This window comes from Staurois parvus, unplaced genomic scaffold (genome assembly GCF_062004578.1).
Source record: "Staurois parvus isolate SC_StPar_1 unplaced genomic scaffold, SC_StPar_1.0 ptg000682l, whole genome shotgun sequence".
In the NCBI taxonomy this organism is placed as follows: Eukaryota; Metazoa; Chordata; class Amphibia; order Anura; family Ranidae; genus Staurois; species Staurois parvus.
The window spans coordinates 6,433,998-6,452,624 of NW_028318478.1; the positions used below are offsets into that span (position 1 = coordinate 6,433,998).

The following is an 18,627-nucleotide window of genomic DNA, read 5'->3' on the forward strand; positions in this document are numbered from 1 at the left end:
TCATGAAAATTCAGTTAGACTTTTCCCCTAAATGGTAAGGATTTTCAAAGTTTAGTGTTTTATGTAGGGTGTGTACTAATAAGTGATTTATGCCTATCCTGGAGTTCTTCAAATTTATTGCTAAACATAAAAAAACACAATAATATACAGTCACAGAAGAGTTCCGAGTATTTGACTATGGAGCAGTGTCTGAGCCGTGAATGGATCGATGGGAATGGAACATTGACCCTGCATGGACCCGCTGAAGCCACCAGTATCCAGACAGGTGGGAGGCAGGAGTTAAGCACATCATTGCAGCCGGACACTTCCTGCTCACAAGGATAGCTGGGATATGTGTTTCTGAAGTCTTAACGTCCTTTTCACCAGACAGTGATGAGAATTTCTCGAAAGGCCTATCCCAGCTATACTTGCAAGTAGAGTGTCCAGTTGTGATCTTATCCTCCCGACTCCCACCTGTCTCCAGCAGTCTGTGAATACTACCACAAAAACACACTCCAAATGCGTTTTTGCTTGTAGTTCACACCATAATCCCGGTGTGTTTTTGATGTGTTTTACTGTGTTCCAGTACAGTTCTATGCAGAAAAAATACAGCATAGTCTGCTTTTTCTTTGAGCATTGGAAATGGACTGGAAGTGACTGTGCTGGTGTGAACTAGGGCCATTGAAATACATGGAAAACACTGTGCATGCATTTTTGACTGCATCTGGTTGGTGTGTACTAGCCCTTAGGCTGCTTTCACACTGATCCGTTTTTCTTCCATTTTTGCACTTAAGGCTCTGGTCATGCTAATGCGTTTTTAGTGCTTTTTGCAGAAACGCAGTACAGTCCACTTAACCACTTACCTGCCGGGCACCTATACCCCCTTTCTGCCTAGGACAATTTTCAGCTTTCAGCGCTGTTGAACTTTCAATGACAATTGTGCGGTCATGCAACATTGTACCCATATGAAATTTTTATCATTTTTTTCACACAAATAGAGCTTTCTTTTGGTGGTTTTTAATCACCACTGGGTGGTTTTTTTTTTGCGCTATAAAAAAAAAGTTTCTTTCTATTATAAAATTTTGCAAACAGGTAATTTTTCTCCTTCATTGATGTAAGTTGATGAGGCTACACTGATAGGCAGCACTGACAGGTGGCACTGACGGCACTGCTGGACACTGATAGGTGGCACTGCTGGGCACAGGTGGGTGGAACTGCTGTGCACTTGTGGCTGGTACTGCTGGGCACAGGTGGGTGGCACTGGTGGGTGCCACTGATCGTCATGTCCTCTGACAATTGCTGTTATCGGCAGTACTTTCCTCATGCTGTGACAGCGTGAGGAAAGTGCAGCCGATAACCGGCAACTGTATTTACCCGGTGATCTGCTGTGTCATTGGACACAGCTGATCACATGGTAAAAGGCAGCTGTGATTGGCCGTTTTCTGTAGAACACAGCGATCACCGGCGGCATTGGGGGCCACAGGAGGTGTTTTCTGGGAGGGCGTCCATGAATACCCTCCCAGAACTAGACAACCACGCTGTAGCTGTCTTTTGGCTATAGCGCAGTAGGGAACAAGTCAACCACTTACCCTGCTGGGGATTTATCCCCCCCCCCCCCTACCATTCCTGACCAGGCCATTTTTTGCGTTACGGTGCTGCATTAATTTGACTGACAATTATGCTGTCATGCAACGGCAATCAGCGACTTATAGCGGGACTGGGACATCCCCAGTGACACCAATACAGTGATCAGTGCTAATAAAAAGTACTGACACTGTACTAATGGCAATGGGCAGGAGGGGATAACATGAGGGGCAATCAAAGGGTTAACTGAGTGCTGTTTTACATTGGGCTGTGCCTGTGTGCTTCATTGTAAGCACACTGTTTTGGATGGCTGTGCACAGCCATCCAAAGCAGTGTGCACATGCTGGCAGGGAGAACTGTATTGTTTACAAACAGTTCTCAACCCCGCCGGAGATGTTCGGCAATCACCGGCCGCTGGCGAGTAATCAAAGGCTGGGACCATGTGATTAACCGCCGCAGCTGCAAACGATGGTGCAAACAGGGCACTTGCACGCCCCCTACCCGGTAATGCAAAATCCCATATATATACAGTGGGGATTGAAAGTTTGGGCACCCCAGCTAAAAATTTGTATTAATGTGCATAAAGAAGCCAAGGAAAGATGGAAAAATCTCCAAAAGGCATCAAATTACAGATTAGACATTCTTATAATATGTCGACAAAAGTTAGATTTTATTTCCATCATTTACACTTTCAAAATAACAGAAAACAAAAAAATGGCGTCTGCAAAAGTTTGGGCACCCTGCAGAATTTATAGCATGCACTGCCCCCTTTGCAAAGCTGAGACCTGCCAGTGTCATGGATTGTTCTCGATCATCATCTGGGAAGACCAGGTGATGTCAATCTCAAAGGTTTTAAATGCCCAGACTCATCTGACCTTGCCCCAACAATCAGCACCATGGGTTCTTCTAAGCAGTTGTCTAGAAAACTGAAACTGAAAATAGTTGATGCTCACAAAGCTGGAGAAGGCTATGAGAATATAGCAAAGTGTTTTCAGATGACAATATCCTCTGTTCGGAATGTAATTAAGAAATGGCAGTCATCAGGAACAGTGGAAGTTAAAGCAACATCTGGAAGACCAAGAAAAATATCAGACAGAACAGCTCGCAGGATTGTGAGAAAAACAATTCAAAACCTACATTTGACTGCACGATCCCTCCAGAAAGATCTGGCAGACACTGGAGTTGTGGTACACTATTCCACTATAAAGAGATACTTGTACAAATATGGTCTTCATGGAAGAGTCATCATAAGAAAACCTCTTCTACGTCCTCACCACAAAAATCATCGTTTGAACTTTGCAAATGAACATTTAGACAAGCCTGATGCATTTTGGAAACAAGTTCTGTGGACCGATGAGATTAAAATTGAACTTTTTGGCCGGAATGAGCAAAGGTACGTTTGGAGAAGAAGGGGCACAGAATTTAATGAAAAGAACCTCTGTCCAACTGTTAAGCATGGGGTTGGATCAATCATGCTTTGGGGTTGTGTTGCAGCCAGTGGCACAGGGAACATCTCACGAGTAGAAGGAAAAATGGATTCAATAAAATTTCAGCAAATTTTGGATGGTAACTTGATGCCATCTGTGAAAAAGCTGAAGTTAAAGAGAGGATGGCTTCTACAAATGGATAATGATCCTAAACACACCTCGAAATCCACGGGGGATTACATCAAGAGGCGTAAACTGAAGGTTTTGCCATGGCCTTCACAATCTCCTGACCTCAACATAATTGAAAATCTATGGATAGATCTTAAAAGAGCAGTGCGTGACAGACAGCCCAGAAATCTCAAAGAACTGGAAGACTTTTGTAAGGAAGAATGGGCAAAGATACCTCAAACAAGAATTGAAAGACTCTTGGCTGGCTACAAAAAGTGTTTACAAGCTGTGATACTTGCCAAAGGGGGCAGTACAAGATATTAACTCTGCAGGGTGCCCAAACTTTTGCAGACGCCATTTTTTTGTTTTCTGTTATTTTGAAAGTGTAAATGATGGAAATAAAATCTAACTTTTGTTGACATATTATAAGAATGTCTAATCTGTAATTTGATGCCTTTTGGAGATTTTTCCATCTTTCCTTGGCTTCTTTATGCACATTAATACAAATTTTTAGCTGGGGTGCCCAAACTTTCGATCCCCACTGTATATATATATATATATATATATATATATATATATATATATATATATATATATATATATATATATATATGATTTTGTGCACCCGTGCCGCCCTGTAGCCGTATATCTGCCTGCTATAGGGTGATTGGGAAGCGGTTAACATGGTTTCCTATGGAACATGTTCACATCTATGCTTTTTTGAGCTGCTATGTTTTTGGAAAGGGTCAGAGACTTATTTTAACCACTTGCCCTCCAGAGGATTTAGCCCCCCCCCTTCCTGACCAGGCCATTTGTGATAGGGCACTGCGTTACTTTAACTGACAATTGCGCGGTCATGGAACGCTACACCCAAATGAAATTTATGTCCTTTTTTTTCCCCCACAAATAGAGCTTTTTTTCAGTGCTATTTGATCGCCTCTGTGGTTTTTATTCTTTGCGCTATAAATAAAAAAAGTCTAACAAATTAAAAAAAAAAAAAAACTTTTTGTTATAAAGCATATCCAGTAAAAAAATTACAAAAATCAAATTTCGCCATAATAAAAATCCCAATACATGTAAATAAATTGGTTTTTAATTGAACATTATAGTGTCTACAAATGGCGGTATATATACTGGAATTTTTTTTTTTATACTAGTAATAGCGGCGATCAGTGACTTACAGCGGAACTGCAAGACTGCGGCAGGCATTCTGACACTGGGCGAGAACTAACTGTCTCTGACATCACCAGTGACACTAATAGTAATAGAAAGCACTGACACTGTTCTAATGACACTGGGCAGGAAGGGGTTAACATCTGGGGTGATCAACTGTGTGCTGTGTGTGTTTTACTAGGGAAATAAGCTGCTTTGTATTGCTCTGCTATGCGTGTCCCCTACCTGAAAATGCTAAATCACATATATACATGATTGTACGCAGCCCTGCCGCCCTGTAGCAGTAGTTCTGCTGTAGGGTGGTCGGGAAGCGGTTAAAAGCAAAAAGCTACAAGAGAGTTCAATGGAGAAGCTGGTGAAATACATGGTAGTGCATTTTTGCTGCGTTGTGCATTTTTATTCTGCCCAGCAACAAAACAAATTCCACTTTAAAGTGGAGTTCCACTTACTCTGTAAAAAAATAAAAGTCAGCAGCTACAAAAACTGTAGCTGCTGACTTTTAAAAAAACAGCCACTTACCTGTCCCACGATCCCGTGTTGCCCCCTTCACAGCCCGTTACACCGGCCGTCCTGTATTCCAGGAGGCCGGCATCTTCATTGTGGGTACCTGACAGCTTGCGGCTGCACAGCTGGGGGCCGCATGCACGAGTAGCGCTGCTCTTCCTGAATGGCCCCGTCATCTTCTGGGACCTGTCACGTGTCCCACAAGACTTTGGGAAGGTAGGGTAGAAGGACAACTTCTGCTTCCGATCACCTAGGTGATCGCAGCAGAAGTGGGAGTGGGTGCCTGTCAAATTCAGGTTCACGTTCCCCCCCCCCCCCCCCCCCCTCTGCTCCCCAAAGGTGCCAATCCTTAATGAGGAGTCTTTAAAGTGGAACTCCGCTGTAACAAAAAAAAAAAAAGCTGCGCACAAATGTCCAAAACATGTATAGAAAAATGCAAAGCAAACTGCATAGGTGTGAACGGGCCCTCAACAAATGGAAGTTAAATGTGTGACCATGCATTCCTATGGAGCTCTTCACACTGATCTGGCGCGGGTCCACTGTGTTTTTTATTTAAATCCTGATTGCTGCATCCTTACTGTAGCAACATAAAACGCACTACAAACACATTCCCATTCACATCAATAGAAAACGTAGCAAAAGACACCCCACCATGTGTTTTTGAGTCATATTTCCTGTAAAAAAAACGTGGTAAATCCGCATACGCATTTTTGCTAGGATCAGTTACAAGTACTTTAGATTGTACGCCCCTTGAGGGTTAGGGACTGATGTGAATGTACAATATATGTAAAGCACTGTGTAAATTGACGGCGCTATACAAGTACCTGACATAATTAAGTATGCTTAGCATGGATTGAACTTCCAGGCTGTTTGGGGCCCCTCTGCTTTCTTTTGTGTTAGTTGTCAGCGGCCCTCCCTACCCCATGTTTACATGTTGCTGGATTGGCGCATGCGCCATAGTACAGGGTACGGACTACTGCTACACCGCTAATACCTTCCTTAGTGATGAGGAAATCTGACTATTCCCGGGCTCCCAGATTGCTCCATTCGTGCCCCGCCCATTTCCTGTTCCTCTCCTGACATCACTTCCGCCTCCCTCCAGTGGATGGGAATTCGCCGCTGCCGAGTTACAGAACTTCCGGTCTCCGGTCCCCTCTATACGGCGGGTGGAAGAGGAGGTTTGCCCCGGCGACCGGCGGGAATTGTGTGCCGTACTGTGCAGAGGACAGCCGGAGAGCGAGCAGGGCGGCTGGTGTGGCCGTGTGTGAGCTCCGTACATCATGGCTTATCAGCTGTACAGGAACACCACACTGGGCAACAGTCTGCAGGAGAGCCTGGACGAGCTGATACAGGTCAGAGGATTCCCCCTCCCCCACAGGGCACCGCTGTCTAACACACACACACCCCTTAGTCTAGGTCCACACAGTGGCTGGGGAAGACGCTGGACATTGGCCGTGTTCCCAGCCTGCAATGGCAGACACTTTAGCAGGTATGCAAACTGTTGGTGCTGTGTAAATCCTGTGTCATCATCCATGTGGGTGAGGGGGCACCATGAAGGCCTCATATGCACATTGAGCATCTAAACGCCTTCTGTCCTCCCAGGAGAAAAAACACCCGCAGCGCTTGTTTACACCCGCTTCCAAATGTGGCTTCCCCACACACTTTTTTTTTTTTTAAAGGGCTCTGCCAGCCTGTCGCTTAACAAAGTGGTAAGATTACAGTCCTGTTTACACATTGCTTTTGTTTTCCTTCCAAAAATTATACCCTGCGTCACTTTCTTGGTGCTTCAAAGCGTCTCCAAAGCCTCCATAGAAGTCTGACAGCTTTTGAGAGGCTTCAGGGGTGTGGAAATTTTTTATAAAACTACTTGTCCAGGGACTAAATCAAGATCCAAATCTACTTGTCCTGACAAAAATAAATACATATTATTATACAGTATAAAGCGCCAACAGTTTGCTCAGCGCTGTACATTACAATGGGAGACAGAACATGCGACAGTACGGTAACAATACAATGTGATACACGAGGGGTTCGAGGGCCCTGCTCCTTGGAGCTTACAGTCTAGGAGGGAGGGGATAGTGGTACAGGAGGAAATGGCTGTGGGGGATGGAGTGGTAGGAAGAGTGGACATATTAGCCAAAACTGTATTTAAGCCCCCAAAACATATATTTTCTGAAAGCAGTGCTGTTAGAGAATAAAATAGTGGTAGTTCCAATTTGTGTCACACGGTATTACCACAAAGGTCTAGGAAACACAACATTTCACTAAAAAATACACTTAATTGTAGGCATAATACAGCAATAAATTGCCCTTTTTCTGGTATTTATTTAAAAAATAAAAGATGAGGTTGCACTGAGTTTCACGTGTGCTCGTGAAATGGTGACAAACTTTAGTACCCTGTATTTTCAGTAGTGACGCTTTTAAATGCCCAATCTATTGTTACAGAGGAGGGCTGGTGCTAGAAATATTGATCTTGTTTGGGCGTGTGCGGGAATACGTAATGTGTTTCGCAATCAAAGTTTTCATGAGTAGGTGCCCCGGCGTGTGCTTTTACATTTGTACGTGCGTATAAGTGGGGGTAGGGGGATCAAAATGTTTTTGGAGGGTATTGTGTGCTTGGGTGTAACTTTTTTTAATTTTTTTATAGTTAAAAAAAAATTACTTAACTTTTTTTTTTTCATCACATAGGGAACAAGAAGTCCCCTATGTGATGATTTTTGGTGACAGGTTCTCTTTATTGAGACGTGCAGGGTATAAAAGACCCTGCATGTCTCCCCTGTATTCGACTGGATGTAATGCAGTGCATATCACACTACGTCATAATGTCACTTCCGGGTCCGGAGAAGAGGAGGTGGGTAGTGGTCTTGTCGGCTCTCTTACATCTCTACACGCTGGAACCCACTGATCTGGTCCCGGGACTGCAAATGGGCAAACCTGGCCCGGGAGACACAGCGGGCAAGACGGAGGTACACGAGGGGGCAAAGCCTGGCACCATAGTGGGCTCATGTAGAAGCAATCAGTAGCAGCGCTGCTGCCCGAGTGCTTCTACCTGACAGGTGAGCCCTTTTTTTTTTCTTTTCTTAATAGTGCAAAAAAATAAAAGACCCAATTTAAAAAAAAATTATATTTTTTTACTTTCGTTTCCAATATTTTGTTTACATTTTTCACAATACATGAAGAAGGTTACAAGGAGAATGACAACATAGTGTTCCTTTCACTATAAAAATACACACAGATTGCATAGTGACATAAGGAATTAAGATTTTGTAAAAACAGCTCTAGTAAACTCCAGGTAACTTACTGCCTTAGGGCAATAGCCCATCAGTGAGGTAGATGATCCTATAAGAGCATAATACTTATAATATTGTGTTTAAAAATAAAGGTAGCCTCCCTGGCGGTATTCCTGAGTGTAGCTCGGGGTAAAGTTTCAGTACCACAAGCGGTAACCCCAAGCTACACTCGGGGTTACCATGTGGCACTGCTCCGCGATCCCTCGGTCACTTACCTTGTCCTGCGCTCCCACGATGTCCCTCCTGCAGTGTCCCCGGCAATGTAATCTGGCAGATACCGGCATCTGTCATCTGGGTTCCATCCCCTGCGAGCGTCGGGACGTACGGGGACGGAACAGCGGGAAATTTGAAAGTGACATTCACAAAAATCACTAAAATCACATAGTAAAACATTACTGTACCAAACCATTTCACATACATTGTGTCCCTACTGCTTTGTCCTGTGCCCTGCCTGCATTTTTACTGTTCTTTCTGCCTGGAAACTGAGAAATGTCCATGGTGTCCAAAAAGCGTCCCTTTAGGTCAAAAGCGGTTTTAGACCAGCTAGAGAACAGCGATAGTAAATTAGAACCACTTGCAGAATTGAGTGATAATGATTCGTGGGGAAATTCGTCATCAGACACTGAAAACTATTTTGTGACTAAGCTCAGTGATGTGCGAACTTGGCGCTATATTTCAAATTTCAGTGTTTTTGGTTTAATTATATTATTGAACTAAATTTATTATTTTATTATTTTCTATGATTATTTATTCAATTATAATTTATGATTTCGTGTTTCAAGTTTTATACTACCCGGGATGTTTACTAGACTCTTGTTCGGACAGATTTCAGTGAGTTATTCCTAAGAATTACAGGCCTACAATATAAAACGCCAAATTTCCATGCAAAATAATTGTACCGCTTTCAGCACCAAAAATCTGAAATAATCATACTGCCAGGGAGGTTAACCATGTAGGCACACCATACATTCCTTTCAATTAGGGCTACCTACCTCGAAAGTTGTACAGTTATAAATGTTTCCCCTGAGTTTGTTGTAATACCACTATTTTAGAAAAGAAAAGGCTAGAATACTTAAAAAAAAAAAAATAGGAAGAGAAAGAAGATGAAGGGGTGGGTAAATGCCTCCATGCTCTGGCCCACTCCCTCTTTGGAGTTTCTCAATTGGGTATAGTCCAAGGGTCACCCGTTATATATTTAACCTACGGGTCCCACACCTTTTCAGAGACTTTCATTTTGTCATTTATGATCGCTGATAAACGCTCATTTTTCATTATTCGGGAACGTTTGTGCTTGAGCAGGTACAATAGGTGACTTCCAATTCTTAGCAATAGTCATTTTTGCCAAAAACAATTTGAAGGTGATGAGCCATCTTTGATCTTTTTAGGATTCCTCAACCCTGAATTCCAGTAAGGCATACTTCAGACTTGATATATTTCTGCTATAAAGCATATCCAATAAAAAATTAAAACCATTAAATGTTTTCATAAATTTAGGCCAATATGTATTCTGCTACATATTTTTGGTTAAAAAAAAAATCCCAATAAGTGTATATTGATTTGTTTGCGCAAATTTGTGGCATCTACAAACGATGGTGTGTATGTATACTTGAGTTTATTTTTTTTATATTCGTAATGGCGGAGATCAGCAGCTTCTAGCAGACTGCGATATTGCGGCAGACAACATGACACTAACTGACATTTTGTGGGAACCTGTGACAGTACAGTGATCAGTGCTAAAACTATGCACTGTCACTGTACTAATGACACTGGTTGGGTAGGGGTTAAACAAAGGGTAATCAAAGGGTTAAATGTGCGCCTATCCATTGATTTTTTTTTTTTTTTTTTTGTGTATGCTGCTGCTTTCACTAAGGGATGTTCTTGATTTTATTCCCTGCTTTGCAGGGAAACAAAATCCTGCACATCTCCGCTAACAGGACAGAGCTCTGCTTTGTTTACATATGCGGAGCTCCGTCCAGTGTGGCTCCTCACCGATCAGCGGGTGCCAGCGGTCATCCATTGGCCATCACCCACTGATTATCATCTAGTGTGACTAATCACAGCAGATGCTGCACGTGCCCACTACCCGAGTGGCCACCCTGTAACAGTAAAGATGCTATATGGCAGTCGGGAACTGGGTATTCAGCGTTGGCTTCAGGTTGTTTTGGAAATATTGCAAGTTTGAGATATCCCAGGAAGCACTGGAAAACCAAAAAGCGAACCTTTCCATCCAAACAGAGCCACTGATAGATTTGCTTTGTGCTACTGAGGTAAATAATGTATTGGGGATAAATGCGCTCTCTCTCTCTCTCATTTATATTTATATAGAACACACGATATTGCCAAAATATTATTGGGACGCCTGCCTTTACAGGCACATGAACTTTCATGGCATCCCAGTCTTAGTCTGTAGGGTTCATTATGAAGTTGGCCCACCCTTTGCAACAGTTTCAACTCTTCTGGGAAAGCTGACCACAAGGTTTAGGAATGTGTCTATGAGAATGTTTGACCATTCTTCCAGAAGCGCATTTGTGAGGTCAGGTGCTGATGTCGAACGAGAAGGCCTGGCTCGTAGTCTCTGCTCTAATTCATCCCAGAGGTGTTCTGTCAGGTTGAGATCAGGACTCTGTGCAGGCCAGTCAAGTTCCTCCACACCAAACTTGCTCATCCATGTCTTTATGAACCTTGCTTTGTGCACTGGTGTGCAGTCATGTTGGAACAGGAAGGGGCCAACCCCAAACTGTTCCCACAAAGTTGGCAGCATGAAATTGTCCAAAATGTCTTTTTATGCAGATGCCTTAAGAGTTCCCTTCAGTGAAACTAAGGGGCCAAGCCCAACCCCTGAAAAATAACCCTACACCATAACCCCCCCCCCTCCAGCAAACTCTACACTTGGCACAATGCAGTCAGGCAAGTACCGTTTTGGCAACCGCCAAACCCAGACACGTCCATCGGATTGCCAGACAGAGAAGCGTGATGTCACTCTGCAGAACACGTTTCTACTGCTCTAGAATCCAGCGGTAGCATGCTTTACAACAATGCATCCAGCGCTTTGCATTGCACTTGGAGATGTAGGGCTTTGATGCAGCTGCATGGCCATGGAAACCCATTCCATGAAGCTCTCTACATGCTGTTGTGCTAATCTGAAGGCCAGAGGAAGTTTGGAGGTCTTTAGCTATTGACTCTGTAGACAGTTGGCGACTTCTGCACACTGTGGTTCTTCAGCATGCACTGACCCCGCTTTGTCATTTTACGTGGCCTACCACTTCGTGGCTTAGTTGCTGTTGTTCCCAGTTGCTTCCACTTTGTTATAATACCACTAACCGTTGACCGTGGAATATTTAGTAGCAAGGAAAATTCACGGATGGACTTATTGTACAGAGCGGACCTATCTGGATTTTTGGTTGATATTCATTCTCCATCATTTTTAAAATACTCCTATGATAAAAAATTATAGGCCCTTTCTTTGTAAGTGAGCAAACTTACAAAATCTGCAGGGGATCAAATAATTATTTTCCCCACTCTATATGATTTAAGTGACAACTTTGTGTTGTGTGTAGTGATTTTCCAAGTATCTGTGCCAAAAAATAAAATCTTCCATGGACTCAACATTCCTCTCAGCAAGTTCTTTCATGTGGGCGGGGGGAGAAGACTTGTACCACCCTGGCATTTTAGTACCACAAGAAATGTGATAGGCAGTCAGAAAGTGAAAGCTGTGTAAGTTCCAATATACAGTATATACCATAGTTTGTAGTTGCTATAACTTTCACACAAACCAATTAATATACACGTATTGGGATTTTTATTTTATTTTTTTACCAAAGACATGTCGCAGAATACATATTGGCCTAAATTTATGACTAATTCAGGCCATAGACGGTTCGTTTATCGGTCGATTTTTCACATTACACATATTGCAATTTTTTTTTTTTTACCAAAGACGTAGCAGAATACATTTTGGTTTAAATTTGACTAAATAGAAGGTGTGTGTGTATATATATATATATATATATATATACATATATATATATATATATATATATATATATATATATATACACACAAAGTAGAAAATATTGTTTATTTCAACGTTTTCAGTATTTTTTTATTTATATCACGAAAAAATAAAAAGCTCTATTTGTGTACAAAAAATACCTAGTACAGTGTTGCATGATGGCACAATTACCAGTTAAAATAGCGCAGTGCCAAATCGCAAAAAATGCCTGGTCAGGAAGGGAGGAAAACATTCCGGGTTTGAAGTGGTTAATATGTAAACCCAAGATTTCATATTCATATGCACTGCTCTAAAAATTAAGGAACACTTTTTAATCAGAGTATAGCATCAAGTCAATTAAACTTCTGGGATATTGATCTGGTCAGTTAAGTAGCAGAGGAGGTTAATAAGTTTCAGCTGCTTTGGTGGTGTTGTTAATTTAATTATGTGCACTAGATAGGCAACAATGAGTCAACCCCCAAAACAAGTATGGTTTTACAGGTGAAGGCCACTGACATTTTTTTCCATACTCCTCTTTTTTGACTGTTTTTCACTAGTTTTGCATTTGGCTTGGGTCAGTGTCACTACTGGTATCATTTTTTCACTTTGATTTTAGGGGTGTTGTTGAATTCAGTCCCCTGTAAGTTGGTGATTTTCATTTCCATCAAACGATGGGGCATCCTTACGTTCCTAACACATTACCCAGTCCATATCAGTATAGATATCCAGCATGATCTTTTTCCCCATTGAGATCTGATGTGTTATCAAAGTGTCCCTTTAATTTTTTTTTCAGCAGTGTATATGAGCCAGGGTCGGTGTTAAAGGTACAAGCACACAGATTAAACTGGCAGTCTGCTGGAGACCTGCATGGCACCTGCAATCTGCTGATTGCTGGTGCAATGCTTTACAGGCTCCAAAAAAAAATAAAAAATTATAAGAAATGCGCATTCATCTGTTAAAAAAAAAAGCACATTTTTTAAGTGAACTTATCCTTTATTTATACCATCCATTGCTAACACAAAGCAGTGTGTCAAATGATTTGCCCACAAATTGGCTACAAACTAGAATGACTGAGAATGAATTTAACACTCAGAAACTAGACCTCTAAAAATATCCACCACCATGCAATCCATGTCAGCGCAGACCAAAATCTTAAAGGAACTTATTTTTGAATGTGTAATTCATACCGCTACCGGTTTGAGGAGAGAGGGAGATTGTGACCAGATTAGTAGAGTATTACTAATAAATTGGTGTGAGTGTATGCATGTGTGTTTAAATCAATGCCTTGAATTAACCTTGAATTCTGATTGTCATTTTTAAGATATCAAATGTCACTCTTCAGTTAATTACTATGTGGATCTTGACAGCTTTATGGAAGGATGCCTGCTGTCATGGAGTGTGGCTGACATTGCTCTGAGCTTTTCCTTGTCTGTTGCCAGGTGGCTGGGTAATTTTATGCAAATCATTTTGTCTGTTAATATTTGCATCTCTTCCTTATAGCTGCATATTTTTTATTTATTTTTTTAACCATTTGATACGATAAATGAAAACTGCAGGTTTCAACTTCTGCTTATTTCACTTGTTTTAAAGTGTAAGTTCACCTTTAGCCACATTTCCAAAAAAAAACAAGCTATACATTTTCCTTATCCTTTTGATTAGTACATGCTAGCGCTTCTTCTGTTTCAAATACTGTACCTCCTCTCATTACACATGCAGGACTCTCGATTACCCTCCATTCTGCTTTTTTCAGGATGGGGTTGATTTATTAAAACTGGCGCATGGTTTACTTTTTGCCATCTGCATCCAGTTGGGAAGAATGCCCTTCACTTCCTGTTGCATAGATAAACAGGAAGGGAGAAGAAATCCCTGCAAATTTAACGTGGTTGTAAAGTAAAGGCTGAAGGTCTTTTTACCTTCATGCATTCTATGCATGAATGTAAAAAAACCTGTGTGCAGTATCCCCCAGCCCCCCCCCCCCCAATACTTAAGCCCCCTCTCGATCCAGCGATGTGCACTGGAGTCTCAGCAATTCCTACTGCTGTCAGTCACAGCAAGTGAACCAATGAGAAGAGAGAGAGGGCAGTGCCGAGCCACAGCTCCTTGTGTGAATTAACACATGGAGCAGCTGGAGCACCTATAGCAAGCTGCTTGCTGTGGGGGCACATGACAGGAGGGAGGGGCCAGGAGAGCCTGCAGGGTACCAGAGAACAGGAGGATCTGGGCTGCCCTGTGCAAAACCACTGGACACAGCAGGTAAGTATTTAAAAAAAAATGCCTTTAGAATCACTTTAAGGGAATCCCTAGGGGACTCCCAGATCACCAGAACTAGTGTCCCCATTGAAAGATTTCACGTCTATCCTTTTTGTGGGTACAACACAAATATTGTGATTTTTCTGTTACTTTCACTTTCAATGATAATGGTAAACAGGACAAATAGATAAGGTGAATCCCCCTAACGGGGGCACAGGATTAGCAACTGACATTCTCCAATACCAATATACAAGAAAGGAAAAAAAGGGGGGGGGATAAAGGGTGAACTACCAGTATAAGCATGTGAAAAATCAAAAAGATGCACATATATATATTGACATTTCCTAGTCCACAACCTACATACTCTTAACAATGTAGTTCAAATTCCCAAATAGCTGGTGGGAGATCTCCCAGCTGATACTGTTCATAGGAAAGGCCATGCCACTACTCAGAATGAAGATGGAACATATATATCTGATATAAAGATGTAATGAGAAGACAGACCCCAATGTCCATAGATGTGTCTCATATATGGTTTGACCTCTAAAAGAATCAAACAAAACACAGGGGGAGGACATTCAGCATCATACTCATTTATAAAAATTCAAAAAGCCATACTGGTCTAAAACACTCACCACTTTAGATGTATTACATACATGAGAACCCACCACTATCCTGGTACAAATGTTGCAAAAAATGAAGAAAAAGACATGCCCCCCTACTAGCCCATCTTATAGTCCCTGTGTCTTCCAAGGAACCGCCCAAAGATAACTAGCCACAAAATAACTACCAATAAAAAGTAACCTGCAGCCTTGGAGGGGCCAGAAGAGAGGATGGCCCTTTCTCCCCTGGGGAGCCTGTAGACAGGTGATCTAAAAGCAGACAAAGCCGTCAATTACTTCACCATCTTTTTGGCATGTGGACCAAAAACACTAAAGATGGCCGCGGCGCCGGAAATGACGTCACCATGCATATGCATAATGACATGATGCGCGCATGCACTCAGAGATCATCCTAAACACAGAACATCTACCTTAGACAGTGCTGCATCTAGAGGACAGAAAAGGACAGGCGGCATACATGAACTACAATGAAATATGACCACCCAAGGCTCACAACTCCCAGGTTTACACAGAGACAAGTCATCCTAGATGCAACTGAAGACCAAACACGTCAAAACAAAACAGAATGAAATAAAACACAACAAAAATCAAATGGAGCCAAAAAAAAAAGGGGGGGGGGAAGAAAAAAGTAAAATAAACTACATAAAATAGATGTCCACAGTCACTAACCTAAAAAGCTTGCAGTCTTCAAAAATACACACCGAATAAAAACCCTCATCTTTTACTCCACCTTTGTTTGATAGTCTCTAAAATAGAGATACAGAAGTATTGCAGGGACATCAAGTCTCTGTTAAGAATGGGGCAAAGCTCATGGAATCCTTTTTAGTCCAGGAGGGGCAGTAGCATTTAATCTATAAATCCACCTTGCCTCAATTTGTAATATACGTTGGTCAAAGTCACCCCCACTCTGTGGGGGTGTATTTGGGCCAGGGCAAAAAAACTCAATGAGATCCTGTCCACAATATCAATATGTCACCGTTATGTCTTCTCCATAATGACCAGGAATGTGGAAACTTTTGATAAAATTACTTGTCCAGGGACTAAATTGTTGTCTCAATCTACTTGGCCTGATTAAAAAAAAAACAAAAATTTAACCCAAACCGTAATTAAATCTGAAATGCTTTTAGGAATGTCTGGGACTTCTAAAATCAAAAGGGACTTTCTTGGCAACTTAAACATTTTAATTGTTTAATATTGCACCATTTTATCTCCTCCTCCCCTCCTTGCTTGTCTCCAGCAATGCACCTGGGAACTAGCAGGGAGGAGAGAGACCTTGCAATGTAATGTGTACTATTTGGGTGCTTGACAGGAAAGGGGAGTGTCGGGCTTATCCTTTATCCCTTTTGCTGCCAGAGCCATTTTTGTGTTTTTTACACAAGTTTAAAAAATATTTTTAGGCCTGAAGATTACACAAAACCCCCAAACGTTATATATTTTCCTAAATCAGAGACCCTAGAGAATAAAATAGTGGAAGCTCCAATTTTATGTCACATGATATTTTCGCAAAGGTCTAAGAAACGCAATATTTCTGTAAATAATACACAAAATTAATTTTAGGGCACAAAAACCAATAAATTATTCTCTTTTTTTGGTAAAGTATAAAAGGTTAGGCTCCACAGAGTAAACAAATATGTCAAACCTTGAATTTGCATGCACTCGTGAAATGACTACAAACTTCGTTACCCTATAGTTTTTATAGGTGACCCTTATAGGTCATCAGTTTAGCGTTACGGACGAGGACTGGTGTTAGAATTGTTCTCATTCTGGCGTGCACGGTGACATGTAACATGTATCGCAATCAACGTTTTCATGCAGAGGCGCCTCAGCGTGTGCTTTTACTTTTGTACATGCGTATATGTGGGGCTCAAATTTTATTTTTTATTTTTTTTTTATTTATTTTTTTTTTAGGGGATGTTATGTGCTTGGGTGCAACTTTGATTTTTTTTTACTATTTAAAAAAAAAAGTTGTACTTAACTTTTTTTTTCATTACATAGGGGACTTTTTTTTTTCTCCCCTCTTTGATGATTTTTTTGTTGACAGTTTCTTTTTAATGAGAAATCCAGGGTCTAAAAGACCCTGGATGTCTCCCCTCTGCTCCCCTGAATGTAATGCAGTGTACATCACACTGCATTACATTCTTTCCCAGCTTCAATAACTGAAAATCTGTGAATGGGGACCTGGAAGTTATGTCAAACGTCACTTCCGGGTCAGGACGGGGAGGGGAGCAGACGTGTTTGCTTTCCTCCCTCCACTCTAGATGCCGGCGCATGCTGAGCCAGTCCCGGGCCTGCAGATGGGCAAGCTGAGCCTGGGAGACTTTGCAAGTGGGGGGGGGGGCGTTGACACTGTGGGCATTGCCACCCGAATGCTTCCACCTGACAGGTGAGCTACCTGCGTTGGGTGATACAAATTAAACATCCCTGATGACACATACTGAAGGTACTGTGTCATCACTTCTGAGCTAACAATTAACCGCTCCATTCGATTCCCCCCCCCCCCCCCCCAGGAACAGGTTGGCATACAACGGGGCACAAGTAGTCCCCATCGCTATCACCTGCACCTGGAAGTAGTGGGAGCAGTCAAAAGTAGACCGTATGTCAAAATGACACCATCTCCATTCTGTCCAAAACTAAAGGTTTTGCCTTTAGTTATACTTTTAATTGAAGAAGCTGAGGTTAGAAGCTGATTGGTTACCATGCACAACTGCACCAGGTCTTGCACTCTCCAGCTCTACTAAATCTACCCATATATTCGTACCTCCACCCCCACCCCCCTTTTTACAGCTGCCATTCAAACTGTATGCTTGCGCAGTGAGATCTCTCCTCTGGATGAGCTTAGTAATAGCCACTTTGAGCTGTTCAAGCAGCGTGCATGTGTCCTGCGCCCTCTTCTGCCAAAAATCAGAACCACCAGAAGTCAGTCTGTTGACAGCCTAAAGATTTACTGCTGCTCAGGGGCTCTGAGCTTCAGTAAGATACAACCATAAACAATGCTGAAGGCACACAATAACTTTGGTAGCATAATTATTCATGTGGAATGTATGTACCTTGCTAACGAAAACAATTTTTTTTATTAAGTTATGGGTAAAGATTTGCTTTAATGCTTAACTCCAGCTAACATGTTCGAAGCACTTATAGCAGCAGGTGGTTTTCCCTTGCAAAATACCATATCAGAAAGGTTGACCATTGTAAGCATTGTATGTCGGTGTAGATCCGCCTTTCTCAACCAGGGTGCCCAGCCAAAATGTCTAAAAGATTTGTACACAAGTCAGCGGGTGGAACAAGCCTGCCTTTTAGTTACACAAAGCCACAGGTTTCATTGTGCACTATTAAGACTTTCTAGCTGCCGGCGTCCTGAAAACCAATGACATAATTTGATAAAGAGGATGCTGGTTGCCTGCACAGCATCCTCGTTTGACCCTCCCCTGCCCCTCTCCATCAATGCTAGGGTCACATTAGCTCAGTGATGGAGAAAAACGGAGGGAGAAGAAATCTTGGAATACTAGTCAGTAGCAGCGTGCAATAGTGTGTCTTTGTTTTGGAAGAATAAATCCCCTCTAACATTAGGTGTCCTACATGTGTGGATGTTGCTGCGTTGATAGACAACTATTAGAATAGTTTTTCACATTTTTAGGTGC

General features: G+C 42.0%; 1 protein-coding gene across 1 annotated transcript in view; it reads left to right on the forward strand.

Annotated features, from left to right (window-relative positions):
• Window positions 1-5,908: 5,908 nt before the first annotated feature.
• GTF2A2 (general transcription factor IIA subunit 2) overlaps window positions 5,909-18,627 on the forward strand; it is a 36,694-nt gene continuing 23,975 nt past the window's right edge. The window contains exon 1 of the mRNA XM_089652430.1: window positions 5,909-6,187. Within this exon, the coding sequence (XP_089508556.1) occupies window positions 6,116-6,187 (72 nt within the window). The 5' untranslated portion in view covers window positions 5,909-6,115. The remainder of the gene's footprint in view (window positions 6,188-18,627) is intronic.